Genomic DNA, 24,031 nt, shown 5'->3' with positions numbered 1-24,031 from the left:
AGCGTTTGTTTGTGATGCATTGCAGGAATTTGGCTGCGAGCCAATGATTTGGCTGGCCGTGTGGGCATAAGGGAAAAGGACAAATGTGACGAACGACCCATCTTGATATGTATCTACTACGCACATATACGCCCCCACCATAGCATCGCAAGCAGGTATCGGCATGTTCTGGATTTTCGAAATGTTTTAGTAGGTGTTCCATTTTCAGCGAATCTCTTCATGTAAATATGGATATGAAGATCGATAAACACAAATAAATAGCCACGGGATATAGCTGTAATCAATCAGTTCAACGCCGCTACAAGCCATCAAAGCCTATAAGTACAGCGTCTTTGTAGGCGCCGTTATGATCTCGTTACGCTTGTGAGGTTGGCGAAGGTAATACCAATGGACAATAGCATTGCTTGAGGCTGGCACGTGGTTGGATTGGACTGCACGGAATGGGAACATTGTTGATATTATTATGTGCGGAGTTTGAAATCCAATCATAATAATAATGGCAAAATCCTTCCATTCCGCCTCGTACCACCACCGCCGCCCACCCTCCGAGGGTTGCCCCATCTTTTTGTCGCGTTGAGTCACTCTTTCTTGCAATCTGTTCTTCTGCACACGCTCCTTTCAATATGACAGTCACCCGCACGCAGGCGGGTAAAACACCCAGGTATGTGATCACCGAAACAGAAACGGTTGGCGCCCTTTCGTACTAATTGACCCCAGAAAAACGGTGCGACCGGATTACGTCGAAACTCCTGGCACATTTGGGAAGCCGCGACCGCGCAAATCACTTGCCGTTGTCGAGGAGCATGGTGCGCAAGACGCTACCATCGTTCATGAGGAGGACAAGGAGACGACAGCCGGTATGACGCGACGCGTCAATGGGGTTGATCTGGAAACAATGAATGGAAATGCCAATGGACATGTCAATGGACATATCAAGCCCACGGCAAATGGGCACATCACCAAGACAGAAAGTCAAGAGAAGGTCTCCTCTGAGCGATTGGTAGACGGCTGGGCGCCAGGTATGGACCCCAGAGTCGATACATCTGGACATTTCGAGTTTGGAGGGCCGTGGGGAGTCACTGCGATGATGCTTGGTTTCCCACTGTTGATGTACTACATGTGGATTGGCGCCACATACTACGATGGCAAATTCCCCACCCCCAGAGACGGCGAGTCTCTACAAGATTTTTTCCATGGCCTCTTCCGCATGGCCTACTTTGGTGCATGGCCGTCAGCAAAAGCCTGGGTCATTTACTGGACCTTCTGCATCTTCGAGGGTGCTTGTTATTGCTTGATGCCAGGTATCTGGACCAAAGGCAAGCCCTTGCCTCACGAGAACGGTCTTAGGCTGGACTACTACTGCAGCGGAATGTGGTCTTGGTGGGCAACCATCATTGTGGCTCTTGGTCTTCATTTCTCTGGCCTCTTCAAGCTCTACACCATCATTGACGAGTTTGGCCCGCTCATGTCTGTGGCTATCATTTCCGGCTTCGCTGTGGCAATCATCGCATATACCTCGGCCATCTATCGGGGTAAGCAGCACCGTATGACGGGACATCTGATGTACGATTTCTTCATGGGTGCCGAGCTCAACCCCCGCATGTTTGGAATTCTTGACTTCAAGATGTTCTTCGAGGTTCGATTGCCATGGTACATCCTATTCCTGATAACATTGGGAACGGCTGCACGGCAGTACGAGCTTTATGGGTACGTCTCTGGTGAAGTCGGTTTCTTGCTCATGGCGCATTTTCTCTACGCAAATGCGTGCAGCAAGGGCGAAGAGCTCATTGTACCAACTTGGGATATGTATTACGAAAAATGGGGGTTTATGCTCATCTTCTGGAACTTGGCCGGCGTGCCCTTGACCTACTGCCATTGCACCATCTTCCTTGCCAATCACGCCCCAAGCACCTATATGTGGAACAAATATGCGCTTGCTGCTTTGTATGTGGCATACTTGTTTGTCTATTGGGTTTGGGATACCACAAACAGCCAGAAGAACCGCTTCCGAGCAAAGGAGTCCGGTGGTGCCATCACCCGAAAAGCATTTCCACAGCTGCCCTGGCAGACGGTGGAGAACCCCAGAGTCATCAGATCAGAGGACGGAGGAACTATTCTTGCCGATGGCTGGTGTAAGTTGTTTGTCCTGCTCCTTGGTTGCTCTACTAACGCTTTCGCAGATGGCTATGCTAGGAAGATCCATTACACTTGCGATCTCTTCTTCGCGCTTTCATGGGGTGCTGTGACGGGATACAGATCGCCCTTCCCATGGTTCTATCCCCTCTTTTTCACGGCAATGATCATTCACCGGGCCACACGGGACATCCAGAAATGCCGGAAGAAGTACGGCAAGGCATGGGAAGAGTATGAAAGACAAGTCCCATACTTGTTCATCCCTGTGAGTCTGAGCATCTCGCCAAACATTCCATCCTGAGACTGACAGTTTTCCAGTATGTATTCTAGCTCCTGAAGGCAGTGATAATGAGTCCTGCTTGGCGCTGCAGAGTCTTAGCGCCCTTTAAATATCTGCGGTCTGATCTGCTGGATAGAAATTCTTTCTCCCACCAGTGTATCACTCACACAACCACGGTATATATATAACGCGCTCGGCGGCGTGCGGCCCTGTCGACGGCGACATCATATCCTTTCGACGTCTCGGCGCCGAGAGGTATGATGTCGTCGTCGACAGTGAATTATGCCCGTCGCCCGCGTTAGCATGACTCTTCTGCCGGCGCCCTCTGCTTTGAGTCGAGTTTTGACCTTCTTTGAATTCTCTTCCGTGCCTCGCTCCTGTCTCTCCTCTTCCATCTCACATCCTTCACCATTCATCACCGGAACTTTATTCAAAGACCCTCATCATCACTCTCAAGCAACAGTGACAGTCCCTGGCTTGCTCTGACAACGAGGCCACAGTTCACCTGGTACGTGTCTGACCTTGTCCTCATCAGTTTCCCATCAGTACAGCGATCTTTGTCATGCCTTCCAGAGCTTGCCTTCTGAGAGGGCATTCACTGAATAATCTCATGCTTGCGTGAAGTCCACTCGTGTACCAAGTTACTGACCTTGACTTCAGCTCAAGCTCAAGTTCAGACTTCCTCAGATCCTGTTCTCACCGATCTCTCAACCTTTACCCAGCTCGACTCGATCCTGTGTCACTGTCACTTTGTACCAGGAAACTTCCGAGCGAGTTGCATCAGATACGGAAGGGTTTGCGCGGTTTTCCGGCTCCCAAGAAGAGAATAGATCCAGACAGTGAGTATCCCTTCACCTTCGTATGAGGGCAAAAGTTAACAATGTTGTCACAGGAACTTCAGCTCAAGGAAGGGTTTGCGCGGTGTTCCGGCTTCCCAGAGGACAACAGATCCAGACAGTGAGTCTTGAGTCTCCTCTCGCCTTCGTATGAATGTAGGAGTTAACAAACTTTGTCACAGGAACTTCACATCAAGGAAATCTCATCCACCTTTTCCCGACAAGCAATCATGAGAACCTCAACCTTGATCATGGCGCTTTTGGTGGCTGCCTTGTGTGGCTTCGCGATCCAGACCGCTGAACCTCCACCATACTATGGTATTGGTATCTTCGCCAACTTTTCGGTCCAGATCAGCAGCACAAGCAATGACTTCTTCGCCACCTTGCCCACCAGGTCTCTGACTCTGGCTACTGCTGCGCCTCCACCTACTTTGTCTGCTGTTGGCTTGCCTTCGACTCTGTCCACCCATGCCTTGCCACCAGCAATGCCTCCGGTGTTTGGTCCTCCAAGCGAATTTACCATCACTGTTGCAGCCACCAATGTCAGTACCACGGCGACCATGCAGAGCAGCAGCAATACCACTACGGACACGCTCTCGAGCTCGTCGTTCCAGTCGTCCTCGCCCTCGGTCTCTCCCGTCGTGCCTGTCCCTGTGACCACAATCACGGTTTCTCCTCTGCCCCTGCCCGCATCTCCAAGCGCCACACCTACCGGCAATACTTACACCTCGGCAAGCGAAACCACAAGCGATCGCGGAGTGACTGCTACAATCCCGACTCCTCTTGCCACAGCATCATCCAACAGCACCACCGGGTCTGCGGCCGGGAAGCCCCGCAAGGGGCTTAGCGGCGCCAAGAAAATCACTGCAATCGTCGTGCCCATCATGGGCCTGTTGCTTGTTTGCCTTGCCGCTTTCCTGGGATACTGGCTGAGGACCCGTCGCCTGGAACGCCAGCGGGCCGACCGCCTGGAGCAGCGGGCCCGCTGGTTCCGACAAGACCACAACGACTGGATCCGAGCGCGGATGAGCTCGTTCGACGACAGCAGGACTGGGTTGATTTCTTCGGGCGGCCGGTACCCGTTCGCGACGACCGTGACGCCGACTCCGAGCAGCTCTGACACGATTTGTCGCCCGAGAACGCGCCCTAGGCAGTTCTCGGGTTCGACAGTCGTCGACGAGGTCAACTGCCCGGAGGAGGCGGCGGTCGTCGGCGATCTGGTGGTTCGTCGACGCGGCGGCGTCGAGAATCTGCGCGGGTAGAAGGCGCTCCGGCAGGAGGGGAGGGGAGGGAAGGCGCAGGTGGGCGCGTAGATAGTCTTTTCCCGGCATGCAGACGCCGCCATGTCTGTCGTTTTAGACAGACAACGTGACACCAAGGTGTCACAACGACACAATCAAAAAAGTAACAAACAAAAGTTCCTCCTTGTCCACTCGTGCTCGCCGTAGACAGTGCCATCGATAGAGTATTACATACGCCGCGCGCTGTGTCCACAACTTTTCTATAGGTCAGCGATAATGCACAGCAGACGTCCCTCCTTCCTACCCTGTCAATAGTCGCATAGATGAGCATTGTATATACCGCGCGCCCTGTGCAGAAAACTACTATATATCGGAGACGGATATACATATAACGCTGTGCGACACCGTATATATCGTCGGGATTTGGACAACGTGAATCTCTCTCGCTCTTATTATTTCGGTGCGATCTCACTATATCGCCACTGTCACGATATGTATGCAGCGTTTTCCTACGCTCTATACATCCCTTCACCAGCGAGGCCGGGAGTACGCCACACCCGGCCAAGATGAGTATGAACTGCTCATTGCCTCAGCCCCGCATCGGGCCAAGGGTGATATTACCGCCCTGTGCTCACGCCGCAGCTCCGCCCGGTTCGGGCTGAAACGCCAGAGGCAGGAATCGCAATAGAACAGGACAGTAATCGGTGGTAACGTGGGGGCCTGGTATTCAGTAACTACCTTTTAGGTACCTAGGTAGGTATGAAGGAGAGCCTTTACAGCTATGTAGTAATGGCAGATACTGTAAGTGCCAAGGCGCTAAAACTAAAAGGCCTGACAGCGCGAGCCTCGCCGGGTTCCTCGAATCCTCTATTCCACGTCCGCACTCTTCATACAGTACCCACTACTCCCCAATACCTACCCAGCCCAGGCCGAGACTTTCCAAGCAACCCCCTCGAAAATCTGTGTCGCATATCCAGATCATCGGCCATGGTGGCTTCCTTAGGGAGCTGCCACTGTGTTTTTTTTTTATCAGATGTGATCCCGCACTACCTAAGACACCTCGAGGGCGGCATCATTGCCAGCCCAGTGCCAATTGAGCCCTTACATAGGTACTCTATACTTACTCCTGCCCAGTTTCGATCCTTCCGGCCTGGTATTTAGCTGCATCTCGTCGATCACAAGTCTTCTTCTGAAACCCCCCTTCGCCTTCTATTTCTATATGTGGGTCGGGTCTTTATGTAGCCTCCCCGCCACAGCCAGGGCCAAAACCTGGTCGCTGAACTGTTGGGGTATTTGGTAGCTAAAGGTGTGATCGTGTCCCACAGAAGAATAGGCACTGGCTCTTCTTTTTGAAATGATTTGCCTGAGTGGGGTTTGTCGACGTGAATCGGAGGTTACTTTCGATTCGATCGCTATCTGCCCCTCCAGGGTTGTGTTATCCAATTAGTATACAAAGCGTTGTTGTCCCCTTAGGACTTTGATCGCAGGTCTGCAAGATGTTATATTCTGTTCACTCAGGTGGGAAAGTTTAGTGGCTATGGACTCAACTCCGCTTTAATGCAGATCTCGCGGTCTTTCGCTTTAGAGGTACTCAAGAGACGTGGGCATGGGTGCATAGTATTATATCGCTTTTAGAGCTTACCTTGTTGATCCTGGTCGATGGGAGTGCACGATATTTTCGGGCCAGGGACTTGACTCTATTATATTCACCTTTCATTTGCTGATTACGAAGACGGTCCCTGGTGCGCCTCGATTTCTCACCGTTTTTTCTCTTCTTTTGGAGGCAACACTGATATAAGTAGGAATAAATATTTTTAATGATAAAAGGGTTTCCTTACGCCGTCCACACTCATGCGCGCCAAAGACGGTACTTCCACGCCCCGGCCTGCGTACGCACAATCCCGATCCTAGGAGTAGGACCGTTCTCTCCGCCTCGATTCTCGGCAAACAGATCCTTAACACTCCTCACACCCTCCATCTTATCCAGATCCTCGTCCTCGAATTTTTCGGCAACGATTCCTGCAATTCCCAATCTCGCCTGCACGTCGCGTGTGCGGCTTGGTCTCGCAAAAGCCGCCATGACCGCGAAGGCGACTCCGAGGACTGCAAATAGGAGATTGAGCGCGACCAAGGTGAATAAGGGGGCTTTGGGGATCCGCGCCACCAGGATGGCCCCGCCGCGACCTTGTTCCAGGAGATTTGGCCGCTGCTCGAGGGTCCCGGACGTGAGGGCGAGCGCCGTGGTCGAGAAGGCCAGGGCGGTCTGATTCGCCACGTCTTGCATGGTCGCGGCGAAGTCGGCGAGGACAGAGGCCCGCTCCAGCACGTCGAAGCCGTAGTTTGCCCAGAACGGCCAGGCGAATGCTGCCGCGGTGGTGGCATTCGACTTGGTGACGTCGGCCCAAGTGATGGTTTGGTTGACTGAGGAGTACTCTGCGTCCCAGACGGTCGCGGAGCATGAAAGAATCCACGAGTCTCCGCCGGCCACGCCGTGGGCGACTTCGGCAGACCCGTTTAGTGGCCCTTCACCACCGTTGGTTGAGACAGTGGCGTACATTCCAATGTGGAAAGGGTTGAAGCTGTAGTTCTGACGAAACCCTTGAGCGAAAAAATCTGATAACAAAATCTCTTGCGTCAAGCCTTCGTCGAAGAAAAGTCTGAGGCCGAAAGCATTGACGGTGGGGGAGGCGAAGACAGTGCTGTCACAGCCCAGGCTGCCGCTGAATGCCTCGGAGCATTGGAAATTCACGCAGCTCGAAGAATTCGTAGTCGGATTGCACCTCGAAGTGATGGGCGTGCAGGTGGTTGAAATGGCAAATGTAGAGGCAAGGAAGTCCCACTGTGCACCCCAGTCGTCGTTAACATCACTCACGCTCATGGCATCCGCGACGTATGCGTAAGATTGGCCCTCGAGTTCGAAAGTCGAGATACGGGTTACATCCGAAATGTTGTATAATGTGCGGAACGGCTCAGGTGTTCCCCCTAGCAGCCACACAACGCCCGTATCCATCATCGAGCACGTGGCACCGTCGAGGTAACAACCTGCAGGCAGACCACGGCCGAATGACCACAGAGGAGGAAAATAGGCGGTGACTCCCACGTACGGGACCGTCGACGTTGTAACGTGAAGCCAGGTATCGGCGGCAAGTATAAGCCATCTTGTAAAACGAAATCAATAGATACTTTAGAGGTATGGATGAGAAAGTGTAGTACTAACCCGCAGAGAGTAGCCAGCATGAAAATCTTTGCAAGATTGCTAAGAGCAGCAATTGGTTTATTGCCGGCTTTGCGAGAGGAATAGCGAAAGTAATTCCACAGAGACTTGAGGCTGCCATTGCGTAGTTCCAACAATATGGTCAGTTGGTAAGGCGTTGGCAGCTTGTCCACAGCGTCTTGATGTGAGCTTCGCAGCAATTTTCTGGCCAATGGATAGGAACAGAGAGTCATCAGGTACGTGGGTAGGTGCGGAGCAACACTACTGGCCCATGAGGCGATCGTGATGAGCTGTGTCGCACTGAAATTGACGAGATAGGCATTGCCTGGGTCTGTAAGCAGCGGTAGGGCCGCTCTTGCTTGGTCGTCTTGAAAGAGTGAATGTGCTGGCGGGACCTGATTCGCGAATATCAGACCTAGTAGAGCCAGGGATAGACATATCATCGGCAACGCAATGGCTGCACACGCAATGAGAACTTCGGCAATCCCTCCCTGGAGACGTGACGATCCTGTTCTCGGAGTCCTCGGGGGAGAGAAGCCAAATGGCTTCTGCGGAACTTCAGTTGGAACTTCAGACGGATCTTCACCCATTGGAAGACTGTGATAAGCTGAAACAGGTCCACGTGCCATGGTCGTCGGAGGCAAGACGGAAAATCTGTATATATCACCGCGCAGGAGAGCATGAAGGGGCAGGCGGGCGAACGAGGCGAGGACTTCTTATCCGCGACAGAAAATAAAAAGACAAGCTTCAGCTGAAGCTTTGTTCTAGACCCGAGGCATTGAGGCTTGGTGTACTTTGGTCTCGTCCCCACGCTGTTGAAAAGATCCATCTCGCCATGTTGGTATACGAGCACAAGCGAAGCAGCACCAATAGCGAAGCGTCGAAGCTCGTATAAATCGGGCTGGACGCAAACTGAGTTCGAGCTGCCTGCTGCGCCTTTGGACTCGGCGGATGCTGCGGCGAGGGGGCCATTGCGATGGAGGGGATTTGGAGCAACCTACCAGTCGTAGTCGAACGCCTTGGTATTCATCCGGCACGGTGGGCCATGAGTTCGACGATAATCGAATTCCAGTAAAGGAAGAGTGAGCAGAAAAGACGGAAAAATCATTTGGGGGATCTGTGGCCAGCCAATGGCGTAATAAGAAATGGTATCAGGCCAGATTAGTAATTAATAAGTAAAGCTGCCATCCGGATCGGGCCAAGGGTGATGCCGCCCAATGCTCACCCTTCCACACCCCGCCTGGGCTTAAGTCAAGGAAGTGAGCGAACGAAGGTAGGGTGAGTCGTTATAAAAGCGGCACGCTCCTTCAGAGATGGAACACCCCAACCGTCCGGGATATTTAATAGAAGGAAAGGGTATTCGGCTGACAAGTAGTGCTGAACCACAGCAAGGATTCTCAGATGATAATAATGAGCCTGGGGAGAGGGAGGAGAGGCCAGACAGCCGAAGAAATATCATGGCGACAAAAGCCCAGTGATACCGAAGTCAAGAAAGGAGGAATTGGAATCCTTCCCTCCCATCGGCCCCCGGGATAATCAACGCAGAGTATTGGAGACAGATTTCGCCGATCATGTGTGTCGGACGCCAGGTAGGTTATCTTTGTCCTCTTATTGTTACCGGCTTGGTGCGATCCGACAACATCTCTTCTGTCGCCCGAGCTGTATGTCAACCGCCAGGTCAGCCATCTTCACTCATCCCTCCTCCTCTTCCAAGGCACCGCCGTTCACTTCACAGAAAACAGCCTTCTAGCATACTCGTCCACGCCCTCCATCTTGATGCCCTGCATGGCACTCCACGTCCTTTCCTTCGGCCAACTTAGCCCCTTCCCCTCCGCAAACACGACCCTGTACCGCTTGATCTTGTCCCCTGGGTCCTTCTCGCTCTCTTCCCTCAGGAACGTGAGTGGCCACACCTGTCTGACGACCTCAATCCCCAAGGGGGAAACGACGGGCTCGACCGTGTCGGCGAACGCGCCGTACGTCAATGTGTCGCCGGCGATATAGACGGGCGTGTTGACAGGCGAGTCACCAGTGAAGAGTAATTGGGCCGTGCATTTCCCAATATCCTCGGCCGTGGTGGTCGTGATGAGATCGTCCCAGGAGTTGAGGGCTGTGAGTTGGATCTTTTCCCGTCGTGCATCTGGAGATGGAGATGGAGAAGGCACCCTCCTAACAATACCCCAAAAGTCCTCGAACAGAAAACTCATGAACATGCCACAACTAACAATGGCCCAGTCCGTTTTCGTCCCTCCGTTCTGAACCTGACCCCTCAACATCTCCCTCACATCGATCTGCTCGCTAAACATGCCCCGCCCACCCTCGCGACCAATAACATCATAATCCACCCCGTGCTGCCAGGGGACGTAGTATCCCACGCGCGCGTCCAGCACCGCGCGGGTGACTTTGGTCATTGTGCCCGGTGGCAGCGTCATTCCTCCCGCGTGGATTACAGCTGTGAAAGGCGCGAACAGCTCGGCCAGCGACGACTGTAAGGAAGACTCAATGTCCCCTCCCATGAGGACCACGCCGCGCGAGCGCAGGAGGGATTGTTGCGACTGTTGCGCAGGAGACGGGCTGGTCAGGCTGGAGGGCCGGATCAGAAGCGTCAGACGTGTGGTGCTGGGAGAGAAGTCGGGGTGTGAGAGGATGGCGTCCAGGATCGCGAGGCCTAGTTCGCCGGCGCCGAGGACTAGGATGGACTTTGTCCGCAGCGGGAGATTTGGGGTTTGGGTTTGGATTGTTCGATCTTGTTCTCGAGCGGCCATGGTGGTGGTTACACCTGACGGTTGTATCTGCGGGCTTCAACCAGAAAACTTTCTCCTCCGTCTACCGCTTTCAAGCTTGTTTTCCCGGAGCTGGACTTGAAGGTATTATGGATTAGGTACCTACCTAGGTAAAATGGACCAAGTGTCCTCGGCTGAATAATAGATCGCTGGTCCTGGCTATTCCGCAAATCAACTTCCACAGAGAGAGAGAGTGTGTGTGTGTAAAGAGGGAGAAGCGTATGGCGTATTCGCCGTATAGAATGCACAAATGTCGCAACGAGACACGATCTGCAAGACAATGGGCACACATATCATATCCCTTATATACCTAGGTACTTCCAAACCCTTGTTATACCTAGCGATCCCTGGCCCCGTTTAAAGCCGGGATCAAACAGCCCATGAGTGAAGTGTGAATTACCAATCTGTCTGGGCGCAGGCTTGGCCCGGGGCCGGAGTTTAGCATTGTCCAGGGCACACGGCTGCACATATGACTGATGGCTACCAATCTCATTGCTGAATGAGTTGGCGATGAGTTGGCGATGAGTTGGCGCTGACGGTCAATGGTTGCAACGAGAAACACGGGAATGGGGAACGGACATGGGGACAGAAAATGCTGTGCTTGCCGATCAATCTACATAGAAAGAAAAGATGAGCAATCCCGTGGGCATACGTCCCCCAACGATAATATGTGGTCATTGCCTGTTCCATTCCATCAAGCTCTTTCTTTCCCACCTTCCCAAGCCGCTGCACATAGCCCGGCACCCTGTTCGCTTCTCGGAAAGGACAGAACAGCCCTGAAAGACGAATACCGCCCAGAGCATTTCCCACGTAATGTCCCAGATAGATCCCATTGCCAACAATCCCTCTATATACAAATCTGACCAGACCTGCAACGCGCACCCCATCCGCTACCGTTCTTTCCTGCTAAAGACTCTGCCTCCCTGCCCGTCCCATAATTTGATACCTCTCAATTCGCAGGCGCTGGTATTGGTGGCTTCCTCCCATAAACAATATGTAACCGAGTATATAAATGGTAGTCGGGGTTGTTCAGGTCTTTCCTTGCCCCTGCCAGGAGAACCTCTACCTCTGCCGGATCCCACCCTAGGACCCTGGTGAACAGCGCCAGACTGTAAGCTTGCATCGCTTCTGTCATTATAATATTCATATTCAGGCCCAGCTCCCTCTGACGACGCTCTTTGGGCCATGGAGACAGCGGAACCTGGACGGTTGAATTAGAACCCTCCACAAAGACAGCTGACTTCTTACCTTGTGAACTTCATGAACCACATCTTGAAACCCTGCTCGGTCCACCAGACCCTTGATTTGTGGGCTTATGTTCATCGTACGGCCGAACTTCTCTGCTGCGTTGCTGAGTTCCGTTTGCCACTGACATGAAAGGTCAGACCTGGTTGCTGCACTAAAGAATTAATGCTTCAAGATACCGTATGCCATGATGAATTATCAGAAAGACTGTTATCGTCCGTGCTACCCCATGCTGCGGTCGTAGGTCAACAGCTTTGTTCCGCTTCGTACGGCGTAGGGCTCCTCACCTTCAAAGTCGATAACTTCCACCCATCCTCCAGGCCGGAGATTTTCCATGCACTGTTGAAATAGCTTCTCCCAGTCCGCTATACTGCCGCCCTGTAGTGTCAAGCCAGTTAGATCTGGATTAGAGTGTCGATGATTGCGTGCTTGCTCCACGATTTGACCAGATCCAGAAACATCAAAGTGGATCGAGCATCGCTTACCATGTGTCCAAGGCGAATAAAATCGAACCCGCGCTGAAAGGTCCACTCTGCCTCGCAGTCATCTATGAGAAATTGCAAATTGGGCGGAATCCAAGTCGGCTGGATCGGGGATAAATCCGTGGCGACAACCTCTGCCATGGGAAAATTGTCGGCCATTTGGATTGCCCTGAGTGGAAATCAGCTGTGCAAAAATGAATCTCTGGGGAAACAGGCCAAGCGCACCAAATTCCAGTGCCGGTGCCTATGTCAAGAATGCGTTGGGGAGCCGCCATTGGTGCTTTGTAGAGCTCTCCGCCGAGGACCATGGATTGGACATGATGAAGGAGGTCGAGTCTTTCCTGCTCTTGCTCATCATTAGGAGCGAAATATTGCCCAGCCTTGTACGAATGGTAGCGGCGGCCATTTTCGTACTGAAAATCGAACACGCTCGAGGAAGCTTCAGTATTTTCGGAGTATGCGCCTATGCTTTCAGCATAAGCAGAGTCCGTGTCACCGTCTGCCGCCATGAAGACTGTTTCTCAACGGGTCGCGATTGGAACCTCCAGGAGATGGCGATTCATGTCGCTGGCGCCTCGTATGTAACGATCAAGAAATCTGGTGGGAGGAAAAGCAGGCAGAAGAAATTATGAGGGTCGGGCCAGGTATCTCAGCCTGCACATAAAATGTGGACTTGTAGGTCCCAGCTCGCCCAGATCCTGAGCGGTTTTCTGCGCCTCTTGGTGGTCTTAGGCATGCCGGCTCCACCAAGGAATGGGAGACGGATAAGCAGGGCCGGCGCGCGAATAGAAAACCTGTTCACACAATTGAAGGTGACGGGCGAGCAGTTTCTTACCACGGCTCGTAAGCACTGGTCAACCATAGTCGCTGGCCCCGATGTTCGCCGTGACGAGGGTCTTTGTGGGTGTGGTAGTGAAGGATAGGCACCCAACAGGTACATTGCCCGGATTGCTCAACCCTCCACCTATGTGGTGGGGAACTCGCGTGGCACAATGGCTCTTCCGTCGATTATCTGAGTAAAAGGTTGCGTGTGTGGCGCTAGATGGTCGAATCGAATCGGCTCGTATGCAGGATGTGAGGAGCATCATTGCTGCGAGCCTGCGGTAGTTCGTGGTGCCCGCATTGCACATGGCGCTGTCGTCCCACATGCTCAAGAATGGCATCTCCGGAAAAGATAGCCTCTAGCTATGAGTGGACAAACTGCATAGTGGACGGTTGGGAGAGGCCGACCGGCAAGGATGAACGGTGGACAGGATGTGCCTCCAAGGAGACCCGCTCTTGGGAGGAATACGCAGCGACTTGAATATCTCCAATGCCTCTCACTGGCTTTGATTTCCAAGCTGGTATACAGCGGGGCCAAGTGGTGAGAGAGTGTATGGTCTTGGTGCAGTGATGGTTGGTGGACGCAGGCGGGGAAGTGTGCGCAATGTAATTCTCGCAGTCAATTCTTCCAGCCACCCACCAGCTTTTGACCAATTGAGCCCGGGAGTTGCACCTCCGCAATGACCATGCCAGGCACCTACAGGTACCTTCCCAGGCTCCTCCATGGGCTTCTCTTAACAGCATCCCTCTGTAGGACCCTCCCCGAGTGAGTTCGCCCGAGCTCCCTGCTGATCGTCAGTTCTAGGTTGCTGGGGGCACCCAGGGGGGAGACACGACGGTTTTGGCGCTGAGAAACTCTTCCACGGCCCGACACCCTCCCTAATAATGTTCTTTGAAGCAGCCAACGAGTTCACGCATGGCCAAGTCTGTTCTTTCTCCATCGAGGGCCGGTAAATTGATTGCAAGCGCACCGTCCCCTTCTTTGCTGCTGCAATTTTTGTGAGATGCAGCTAACCAACTGCTCGCAGCCAGCTATTACTCCTCCGGCCCTCCGCCCGCGTCTTGACAACAGGCCCCCGTCCTTAAGCGAGAATCTTCACGGCAACCCTGCCTCCCGGTCTGAACCCCAAAATAGGCAGCTCGCTTCCTGTTCTCGCTGTGTCCTTCTGTCTCGAAAATGAGGGACCGGAGCGTCTCCAGGAGGGTACCCTATCGCTCAAAGTGTGAATCAACTCCGTCTTCCACAACCTGCACTCACATGTGAACAATTCCAAACCTCCTCACCAGGATAAGTCTGTCGTTCTTCACACTTGGGATGCCATAAAAAGGGTCTGCCGTCGACGGATAATTAATCCACGGTCCAAATATGGCTGTCATTTCGTACTCGAGTCTTGCTATCCTCTTGGTACTGACAGGCTTGGGTGGCCTTGCATCTCTGGTTATCTATCGCTTGTTCTTTCATCCACTCTCCAAGATCCCTGGGCCAAACGCTGCAGCCGTCTCTCGCCTTTATGACTTCTACTATGATTGCATCAAGGGAGGAAAATTTGTGTTCAAGATTGAAGAACTCCACAAACAATATGGTATGCACTTTTACTCGAGTTCGGTGACGGTCACCAACTAGTTCGCAGGACCCATTGTGCGAATAGGACCCAACGAGGTCCATATTCATGACCCGGACTTTTTCGATGAATTCTACAATGTGACCAGCCGACTGGACAAAGATGCCTGGTACTATGCTTTCGTTGGGTCGAAAGATGCTGGCTTTGGCACCGCCAATGTCGATCTTCATCGTGCCAGGCGAAAAGCCATGAGTCGATTCTTTGCAACCTCAGCCATCGCAAACCTGGAATCATCGTCACGCGAAAAGGTGTCCAAGCTTTGCCAACGTCTGAGTGAAATGCGTGAGGAGGGAAAGCCCGTCAACCTTTCCAATGCCTTTCGCTGCCTCGCTGCCGACTCTGTCACCAATTAGTAAGTCTTTCAGATTGGGGGATTGCTCAAGAAACACCATCCTGACAATACGCAGCTGCATGCCAAAGGCCTTTAATCTGCTTGATTCCATTGACTTTGCCGATGACTACAATCGTCAGGCGCGCGTCATCTCGCACATTGCCGCGTGGCATCGCCACATTCCAATTATCATCCCCATATTTATGCGGATGCCGAGATGGCTTGTCGCAGCTACCTCGACTGAAGGGGGCTTGATGGCTTTTGACTTCCAGACAGTATGGTGAGATCAAGCTGTGTTTTGGCTGGGAACTGACAGTGTTCAGGATTTGGCACGACAGGCGGCGGACGCCGTTCATGCGGAGAAAAGGAGCGACAAATCAGTACTTGATGGCATCGTAAATTCGAAAGACATTCCAGAGAGCGACAAGACTGTGGACAGAATAACGCAAGAAGCGCGCACACTGGTTGGCGCTGGCAGCGAGACCACAGGAAACACTCTGGAGACGATTACATTTCACGTTCTCGCCAACCCGGACAAGCTTCGCCGTCTCAAGGAAGAATTAGCCGGTGCGGTTGAGGCATCCAAGGGTAAGGGAGATCCTTTGAATGATTACAGCACGCTGCAGCGATTACCATACCTCACTGCCGTGATCAATGAAGGGTTGCGCATTGCATGCAGCGTTTCGGGCCGCCTCGCGAGAGTGAACCCTAGACAGGCTTATACCTACGGCTCGTATGTGTTGCCTCCCGGGACAGTCATCAGCATGGCAATTCGAAGCAATCACACCTTTGAGCCAGTATACCCCGAGCCATTGTCGTTCAAGCCCGAACGGTGGCTGGTGGAGGGCGAAGAGCTGAAAAGGCTAGAGAAGTACTTTGTGCCTTTCGGACGTGGAGGCAGGAGCTGCATCGGCAAGGAGCTGGCAATCATGAATCTTTATCTGACCATCGCAAACTTCTTTTATGAGTTTGATGCCGAACTTTTTGAGACGACCAGGAAGGATATTGAGATTGAGCACGACTATTTTTCTCCATTTCCGGCGGTTGACTCAAAAGGTTTGCGGGTCATGCTGAAGTAGCTCTGATATGGATCTTGGGGTTGCATTGTCGCTCAAGTAGTTGGTGTATTTTTGGCTTCCGGTGTAGACAGCGACTTACATATTCGGGGCGAGTGGCGGCCTGAGAGCCGGTAGAAAATGCCCCAACCAGGCGGTATTCCACGTATCATTGAGATGAAGCTGGTCCTGTGGCCCCCAAGGAGGGTCGTATAAACATGACAGGAGGAATTATACAAGGGCAATTCCGACGACATAATGATTGTTGCTGTTTCTTGTCAGCTGTCGGAGATACCCTAGGTACTAGGTAGTGAAACGGCGCTCGCGAGATACGAGGTACGACTGAAGATGCTTTGCAGGGCGTATTGGGTCGGCTAATCACGACTGCCATTCCTGGTGCCGGCGGTTGGGGGCCACGAATCCAGTGAAGCTGAGAGCTCCCTCTATAAAACTCATCTTTTGTCCTCGAGAGGCGTAAACGAGAGGCGTAAACGACTATCCTTTATGTCTATGTGGCGTTGGTGGATAAGACATTGTGCTGTCTGACGCTTCGCTTGTTCCTTGTGGAAATTGACACGTTGACCTCTTTTGTTCTTTTGCTCACAGCTGACGATAGAAGGAAGGGCTCACCACTAGAACACCACAACACCTCTGCTTTGACATTTGAAGTCACCAGGAATCCATCGCATCATGGGCCTAGAACGCAACTTTGCAGGCGATCACAAGGCGCACTTGGGCTATTGGGGCCCTCCAACTTCTGTTGCCAAGTGAGTCTCTCGAGAAGTGTCAATCCTGGAGCTTGATGGTTGACCGACTTCCCTCACAGCTTTTGTGAAGAAGACTACGCCATCACTCTCTACATTGGTGAATTCGTCAACAGCTTCACTAATCTTGCATACGGTACGCCGCCCAGAGAGAGAGTCCCATCCCTGCAGCTTCAGCTAACTTAGCGGTGTTGCAGTCTACTGGGCATTTCGAACGCTGCTGCCTGGGGAGACCTTGCTCACTCAACCCTCCAACCTTGCCCTCTTTTTCGTGGGAGTTTTCTCTCTGGTCTTCCATCTGACCTTGAAGTATGAGACTCAGGTCTGCGATGATCTGTCCATGTTCTGGGTCTGTGCAGCCCTGGTCTACGAACTGTACACCCTGGGCTGGTCGAAACCCGCCAAAGTGGCATTCGGTTCGATCTTGACCGCTGTTCTGGGCGTCATCAGTGCCTACCATTACGCGCTCCACCAGCTGTGGCTGCACAACACCACCTTTATCGCCCTAGTTACCGCGATTTGGCCGAGAGTGTTGTACCTGATCCGAACGAGGTTCCAAGGCGAGAAGAAGCAATATTGGACTCAGCAATTCCGGGTCGGAGGTTTGTGCTTCCTCATGGGATTCGTCGTGTGGGTGATTGACGGGGCTTATTGCGGCGCTCTACGGGAAACCCGAAAACAGCTGGGGATTCCTTTTGCCTTTGTCCTCGAACTGCATGGATGGTGGCATATCCTCACAGCCCTTGGAGCAGGCTATTGTATTCGGGTGACCAAGGTCCTGACCCGGGAGCACCAGGAGCAGTCATCCGCCAAAGTGCGGTAGAGCCTCAACAGTCTCAGCGTCCGCCCTGCAGCCACACCGCAACGCCCCAACAATTGCCTTGAGTGGACCAAGCCGAAGATCTATCCGAGCAGCTTATCAGCACATCCACGTCAGTGCCACTCCATTCCAGAGGGTATGCATGAACTCATCCTTGACATAAAGATCTCTTCCGGCCATTCCCATGTCGCACGGCGAGCGACGAAACCACCCGATAGGCGCTTCGGAGGGAACCCCGGCTGTACCTGCCGCGCGAGAGATCTGGACGGCGCAGTATTAAAACTGGGGAATGATATCAAGGGTATAGAAACAACGTCAGAAGAACCTTCCATTCCTTTTTCTCAATGGCCACGGATGCTATGCGCTTTTGTGGTGTCTGTGTCGAGCAGCAATTATTCGCGGTCCAGCAGAGGGACAGCTTTTCACCGCTGCCACAACCTCTGTGGGTATATTTGCGTATGAACCCCGCCCAGCGTTGCCGTCTAACGTCACTTGGTTTACGAAAAACCTGTAAGATGATAGCCCTCTCGCCCTTTAAGTTTTGGCATGCCGTCCGGCAATCTCATCCAGGTGACAAGAACTTGTGGTTACTTTGCAATTCGGCATTTTAACTTGAAGTTACCATCCCGCCTGCCATTACTTTACATCATGGCATTGATCTCTTCTAGAGCCCATGTAGCGGCATCTCGCTATTTTTCATCCCGCGCAGGTTCAATATCAAGATATTATAGCAAGTCTCGACGCGCTCTAGCACCGTTCGCTTGTCAACCGAACCGATCCTTCTCACAAAGTCGCTTTGCTTGCGCAATGACTAATAGCTCTGGTACTGCATCGCCGAAACAGGCCGCCAAAGAGGCCGGCGCCGAAGCCCCGTCCATCAAAGAAAAACTCCCGGATCCCGAGCGGACGCCTTTTCGCTTTCGAGAGTTTGATCTGGAGGGCAAAGTGTTTGTGGTCACGGGTGGGGCACGCGGACTGGGTCTGGTCTTGTCGGAAGCTCTGATCGAAGCTGGAGGACAAGGTCAGTATTATATACTCGCTCCTCTTATCTCAATCCTCTACTATTGACACCGGTCGGGTAACTATAGTATATTGTCTCGATCGACTACCCGAGCCGGACAAGGAATTTTTGACAGTCCAAAAACGTCTGGGCCCCAAGTATGGCGGCTCGTTGAAGTACGACAAGGTGGACGTCCGCGAGGCCGGCAATCTGGACCGGGTCATCGAGGAGATCGCCACCAACCACGGTCGCCTGGATGGCCTGATCGCCGCCGCTGCAGTGCAGCAAGTCACACCCGCGCTGGACTACACGCCCGAGAAGATCGAGGAGATGATGAACATCAACTACAAGGGCGTTTATTGCTCGGCCATCAGCTGCGCGCGCCAAATGATCAAGTACAACTGCAGCGGCTCGATTTTACTTGTTGCGTCTATGAGCGGCATGGTCGCCAACAAAGGATTTACTTCGTCAGTTTACAATTCTTCGAAAGCGGCTGTAATTCAGCTTACTCGGTCTCTGGCCATGGAATGGGGGAAGATCGTTAATGGGAAACCCATACGGGTCAATGCTTTGTGTCCTGGTATGTAAGCTACCAGGGGATATCATGGCTTCTTTCGCCTCCCTTTCCCCCCCTTTTTGTCTTCCCGGCTAATACCTTGGACTTGTGACACACATAGGGAACATCATGACCCCAATGGTCCGGAAGAACTTTGAAGATGACCCTAAATTGAAGGAGCTCTGGGAGAAAGAGAACATGGTAAGCATTCACGCATTTTGCCGACCTCTCTCCCTCTCTTCTCTCTCTCTCTGTCAACCACGTTATTACTAACACTGTGACCTCTCGCCGAAGCTGGGCCGCATATCAACCCCGGCAGAATACAGAGGCGCCGCATTATTCTGTCTAAGCGACGCAAGCTCGTTCATGACGGGTTCGAGTGTGAGTTCTCCCAAGCGAGCATTTCGCATTGACCTTACTGACTGTTTTCCTTTTGCCTTTCCAGCTCGTTATTGATGGAGGGTACACCGCGTGGTAAAAAATGCCCTGGACGGCGGACGGGGATTTATATGCATATGTCCTATGTCTATGCGAGGAGAACCAGATTTGTATCAACAGGAGGCGGACAGCAATGGCGAATTCTATGTAAGAGTATCAACGCCGATAGCATGTTTTTGTGCAATGCATACATGTGTCCCACAAGCTCGAGGCCGTCCTGTGTCTTTGGATTCGTTTTTGATCGAGAATGCTGGTCTATATACCGACTCAAAATTCATCCCCAGGGCCTGAACCACGCAACTGGGGCTATAACTTCGATTCCGCCAACGGCTGAATCCTGAAGTTAACTCTCGGAAAATGCAACCTCAGCCTTCCCTCGCCCACGTTCGTCTTACTCGAAATGACCACCTCCTTGACTCCGATCGAGACCAGTTCGCCCTTGTCGTGATGCGTGAATCCGGACTCAACAGGGAAAATCTCGACCATCTGGCCCTTGTCGAGTTTCAGCGGATCAAGCGGGTCAACTGCGCCTTCAGGTTCGAAGAATTCACTCGCTAAAATCCTCTCGATGGTTTCCTCGCTCGACAGCTCTTCCGGCATGCCGGTTTGGTGTTGTCTTTGGGAGATGGCTTTTCGAAAGCGGTCCACGTACGCGAACGTTTTGGGGAATTGTGTTGGACCGATGACCTCCTTCTCGAGATACTCGTACATGTGCATCTTCTCCTGGAGTGTCCAGTCGAAAGTCCAGATGCCGTGAATGTCGGCGAGGGTTGGGCCAGGGGTGTCGAGGAGATATTGTCGGCCGTCGGCGAGTAGTTCCGTTTCCATCAGGTTGAAGTACATGCGTGCGTGAGAGAGGGCCTCTGCGCGACCACTCCCCAACGTCTGCATGTCAAAATTCCTCCCCGACATGTTGGCGCGGTCTTGCAGCCAGGCCTTGTCGTGCATGACTTCAGCGGTCGGGGGGATCAGTCCTGCAGTCCTCCAGAAGGGGCCTCCGTCGATGAGCCAGTTCTCGAATAGATGGGACAGACCCTTCTCAAAGGGGCTGTCACTCCCAATCCTCGACTCGGGGAATAGTTCTTCAAGCTTATCGATGATGATCCGCGTGTCGCAGTATATGTCGCGTCCGATGGCGAGGATAGGGATGCGACGGTACTGGATCCCCAGCTTTTCGAGGACGGGCCGCGGGAGACGGTTGAGCACGATGCAGTGGAAGTACTTGAGGCCGCTCAGTGTAAAGTACCAGTCCATCTTCCTTCCAAAGACGGATATGTCGTAGGTGAAGAGGATGATGGGCGGCGTCATGATTGCTTTGGTCGTCGGGTCCCGTGAGTACTCTGTATAGTATACCGAGTCTTTCTGATCCCTCTGCCACGGAGGAGAGTCTCAATCGTATCGCGTGTGCTCAAAGGTCTCCACTTCCCCAGAACTCACCAAATGGACAAACTTATCTAGAAGATAGTTCCAACCGTTCATCCTACCGTTTATCTTCCCTGTGGCCCCCTTTTAGCGAATATTAGTGGGACTTTGTTGACTGTACAGAAGGAGCAATTCCCCTCCCCGCATTGAATCCTTCATCCCGAGACCCAACCTCGGACTGCCTGGGTGGGCATCCAGCCATGAACAGAGCCAAACCAAACAGTCAGGTTTGGACGAGTCAGGCCACAGCATCGCATCCAGACCCCGCAAATCCCTTCTGATGAGACTAGACTATTGTTAGTCAACCGGCTTGACTCGAGTCGCCAAACGTCCATGCCGCATTGGAGGAGCCTCGAGAGGCGTGAAGGGTTACCACCCGTGGTCGAGGATCATTTCTTATTGCATAAAACATATAAGAACAGGGAAGAGGTAGGTCCTAGAGGTTTCGGTATTCCAGTGGTCTGTCCATGGTAACTTGCCCCCATCCCAGCCCTGAACAGCTGCCCTCGCACAAGTCATCACACGCAGACCACAACCTGTCACGACGTCCATATAACCTTCCAACACCATGGCCGACCAGGAATTGAAATGGAAGATCCCTGAGAAGCGCGAATTTCTCGGCGGCGACCTTGTGGCTCAGAGCCTGGCGCAGCTGGGCGTCGAGGTCTCGTTCGGTCTGCATGGAGGGCATCTAGACGCCTTCTTGATCGGCTGTCGACTGGCTGGCATCAGACTGATCGACAGTCGACACGAAACCACGGCCGTGCAGGCGGCCGAGGGATATGCCAAATTGTCGGGCAAAGTGGGATGTTGCTTTGTGACGGCCAACAGCGGGTACGTACCTGTATTTTTATCCATCTGTTCATCCGCAACATACCAGGGCTCCTCCTCCCCATTCGCCGGTAACACAATATCCATATAGAATTGGACGACCTTGTTCTGGTTTGAATTCTAAGAGAACATGCTGACATGGAAACCCGTGGGTGTGGTCTGTATGCAGATTCTGCAACTCGCTGCCGGGTCTTGCCACGGCGTTCGCAGACCGCTCGCCAATCTTCATGGTCACGTCGTCGCCGCCGCTGCGCGAGGCCGAGACGAATTCCCTGCAGGGATTCCACGACCAAGTGGTCCTGGCCAAGCCAGTCTCAAAGTTTGCGCACCGGGTCACGACGGTGGAAGAAATCCCGCGCATCGTCAGCTACGCGTACAAGACGGCGATATCGGGCATCCCGGGCCCCGTCGTGGTCGATTTCCCCATCGACATCCTGTTCCACCCGCCCAGAATGAACGCCCTGGCTTATGGGTCCGTCATGCGACCGACGGCCATCTCACCAAGCCCCGACCCGGCCGCCATCGACGAGCTGATCTCGCTCTGGAAGGCGGCAAGCCGCCCGGCCATCGTCGTGGGCACGGGCGCCGCGCGGACCACGGACCGCGACTCTCCCAAGAGTAGCCCTCTGCTGAAACTGGCCGAGGCCACAAACACGCCCGTCTTCTACTCGCACAAGTATAGCCCGGCCATCCCATTTGACCACCCACTCCGGGCCGGCCATTCGGGCCTGTTGGCCAAGTTGCGCTTCATCAAGCAGCAACAAGCCGACTTTGTGCTGCTGCTGGGCGCGCGCACGGGGTTCCTGCTTGGGGGAAGGTCTGGCGCCATCGTGCCCAACTCGGAATGCAAACTGGTCCAGGTCGACCTGGATGGCGGGGAGATTGGCAAGTCGCACGCGGTGGACCTGGGAATCGTGGCGGACGCCAACAAATTCATCAGCGCGGTGCTGGGAAAAATTCCCGAGAACTCCCTGCCAAAGCACGAGTCCTGGCTCGAGGCCATCCACGGGTGCAAGACCATGAAGAGGCAGTATAGCGGGGACGAGATTGTGCGGCCTGACGGGCGCCTACACCCGTACTTTGCGATGCAGACGATCATGGAATCCCTCCCACCGGACAGCATCGTGATCATGGACGGCGGCGAGGCCGGCGTGTGGGCGATGGATCACCTGGAGCGAGCACGACCGGCGACCGCGCTCGTGTCGACGGGCTACCTGGGCTTCTTGGGCAACGGCTGGGGTTACTCGATGGGTGCGGCGCTGGCGTGTCCCGACAGGCTGGTAGTCAACATCCACGGCGACGGCAGCGCCGGGTTCCACATCCAGGAGCTGGACACGTACGCGCGGCACAACCTCAACGTCCTCACCATTGTCTTCAACAATTACTTCTGGGGCATGTCCGTGGCGGGCCAGGACCTGCTCTACGCCAACGAAGACCCCACGCGCGCCGTCTCCAGCCTCTCGCCCAGCTGCCGTTACGACATTGTCGCCCAGGGCTTCAACTGCGGAGGCGCCATCGCCGAGAAATCTCTCGACGAGGTCCGCGACCGTCTCCGCTCCCTTGTCACGGCTGAAAAGAGGCCCGGACTGCTTAATTGTATTGTCTCGCGCGACCCCATCACGGAGGTCACCAAGAGCATGGTCGGCAAGACCGACGACAAGGACTGGATTGTTGTGCCGTACTACGACAACGTCCCTAAACCGTACTATCGCGATCAGGGGGCCGCAAACGGTAATGGCGTTGCGAACGGGCATTGAGAAGAGAGTGCAATGAAAAATATAATCACATAACACATCAATGAGAGAGAGAGAGAGAGGGAGAAGTAGAAACGGAAACTCATAATCGTGAGACAAGGCGAGAGAAAGACACGAGCTACTCATACTTACATGACATGGTAGTTATGCAGATGGCGGACTGAAAAAAAGGGTGAACGGTGAACATACCGCGTTCAATGTGCACGAGCACGAGGCTGAGGCTGAAGGTTGAAAAGGGGGTTGGGCTGGAGGAGAGGAGGTGAGACTTTTTGAATTGAAGTATACTCCATAATATATCCCCCAATATGGCTTCCTCCCTCCTCCCTCGGCGGTTCGATAATTGTACAAGAAGGTATACGTTTGGTCTTTTGAGGTCTTTCTCGATGCGAAGCATGACTTTTC

General features: G+C 53.3%; 10 protein-coding genes across 10 annotated transcripts; 6 read left to right on the top strand and 4 right to left on the bottom strand.

Annotated features, from left to right (window-relative positions):
• Positions 1 to 623: 623 nt before the first annotated feature.
• Z520_10092 (uncharacterized protein) lies at positions 624 to 2,434 on the top strand (the record flags this gene model as incomplete). The annotated part of the gene is made up of 3 exons (XM_016780586.1): positions 624 to 661; positions 718 to 2,132; positions 2,181 to 2,434. 3 exons carry the CDS (start codon positions 624 to 626, stop codon positions 2,432 to 2,434), a joined length of 1,707 nt encoding a protein of 568 aa, XP_016628189.1.
• Positions 2,435 to 3,479: 1,045 nt separating this feature from the next.
• On the top strand, positions 3,480 to 4,511 carry Z520_10091 (uncharacterized protein; the record flags this gene model as incomplete). Its single annotated transcript, XM_016780585.1, has 1 exon — positions 3,480 to 4,511. The coding sequence occupies one exon, from the start codon at positions 3,480 to 3,482 to the stop codon at positions 4,509 to 4,511; it is 1,032 nt and encodes a 343-aa protein (XP_016628188.1).
• A 1,828-nt stretch (positions 4,512 to 6,339) lies between these two features.
• Positions 6,340 to 8,333, bottom strand: Z520_10090 (uncharacterized protein; the record flags this gene model as incomplete). Its single annotated transcript, XM_016780584.1, has 2 exons — positions 6,340 to 7,648; positions 7,708 to 8,333. 2 exons carry the CDS (start codon positions 8,331 to 8,333, stop codon positions 6,340 to 6,342), a joined length of 1,935 nt encoding a protein of 644 aa, XP_016628187.1.
• Positions 8,334 to 9,428: 1,095 nt separating this feature from the next.
• Positions 9,429 to 10,469, bottom strand: Z520_10089 (uncharacterized protein; the record flags this gene model as incomplete). The annotated part of the gene is made up of 1 exon (XM_016780583.1): positions 9,429 to 10,469. The coding sequence occupies one exon, from the start codon at positions 10,467 to 10,469 to the stop codon at positions 9,429 to 9,431; it is 1,041 nt and encodes a 346-aa protein (XP_016628186.1).
• A 967-nt stretch (positions 10,470 to 11,436) lies between these two features.
• Positions 11,437 to 12,723, bottom strand: Z520_10088 (uncharacterized protein; the record flags this gene model as incomplete). Its single annotated transcript, XM_016780582.1, has 6 exons — positions 11,437 to 11,688; positions 11,736 to 11,855; positions 11,912 to 11,964; positions 12,020 to 12,110; positions 12,218 to 12,383; positions 12,440 to 12,723. The coding sequence occupies 6 exons, from the start codon at positions 12,721 to 12,723 to the stop codon at positions 11,437 to 11,439; spliced, it is 966 nt and encodes a 321-aa protein (XP_016628185.1).
• A 1,679-nt stretch (positions 12,724 to 14,402) lies between these two features.
• Positions 14,403 to 16,068, top strand: Z520_10087 (uncharacterized protein; the record flags this gene model as incomplete). Its single annotated transcript, XM_016780581.1, has 4 exons — positions 14,403 to 14,619; positions 14,668 to 15,010; positions 15,066 to 15,264; positions 15,313 to 16,068. 4 exons carry the CDS (start codon positions 14,403 to 14,405, stop codon positions 16,066 to 16,068), a joined length of 1,515 nt encoding a protein of 504 aa, XP_016628184.1.
• A 666-nt stretch (positions 16,069 to 16,734) lies between these two features.
• On the top strand, positions 16,735 to 17,631 carry Z520_10086 (uncharacterized protein; the record flags this gene model as incomplete). The annotated part of the gene is made up of 3 exons (XM_016780580.1): positions 16,735 to 16,811; positions 16,871 to 16,944; positions 17,006 to 17,631. 3 exons carry the CDS (start codon positions 16,735 to 16,737, stop codon positions 17,629 to 17,631), a joined length of 777 nt encoding a protein of 258 aa, XP_016628183.1.
• Positions 17,632 to 18,435: 804 nt separating this feature from the next.
• Positions 18,436 to 19,662, top strand: Z520_10085 (uncharacterized protein; the record flags this gene model as incomplete). The annotated part of the gene is made up of 5 exons (XM_016780579.1): positions 18,436 to 18,649; positions 18,717 to 19,208; positions 19,306 to 19,385; positions 19,479 to 19,565; positions 19,630 to 19,662. 5 exons carry the CDS (start codon positions 18,436 to 18,438, stop codon positions 19,660 to 19,662), a joined length of 906 nt encoding a protein of 301 aa, XP_016628182.1.
• A 266-nt stretch (positions 19,663 to 19,928) lies between these two features.
• On the bottom strand, positions 19,929 to 20,930 carry Z520_10084 (uncharacterized protein; the record flags this gene model as incomplete). Its single annotated transcript, XM_016780578.1, has 1 exon — positions 19,929 to 20,930. One exon carries the CDS (start codon positions 20,928 to 20,930, stop codon positions 19,929 to 19,931), a length of 1,002 nt encoding a protein of 333 aa, XP_016628181.1.
• Positions 20,931 to 21,612: 682 nt separating this feature from the next.
• On the top strand, positions 21,613 to 23,632 carry Z520_10083 (uncharacterized protein; the record flags this gene model as incomplete). Its single annotated transcript, XM_016780577.1, has 2 exons — positions 21,613 to 21,878; positions 22,045 to 23,632. 2 exons carry the CDS (start codon positions 21,613 to 21,615, stop codon positions 23,630 to 23,632), a joined length of 1,854 nt encoding a protein of 617 aa, XP_016628180.1.
• Between the last annotated feature and the right edge of the window lie 399 nt (positions 23,633 to 24,031).

Source organism: Fonsecaea multimorphosa, assembly GCF_000836435.1.
Source record: "Fonsecaea multimorphosa CBS 102226 unplaced genomic scaffold supercont1.28, whole genome shotgun sequence".
NCBI lineage: Eukaryota > Fungi > Ascomycota > Eurotiomycetes > Chaetothyriales > Herpotrichiellaceae > Fonsecaea > Fonsecaea multimorphosa.
The sequence above is the reverse complement of the archived record's forward strand: the minus strand, read 5'-3'. Positions and strand labels throughout refer to the sequence as shown.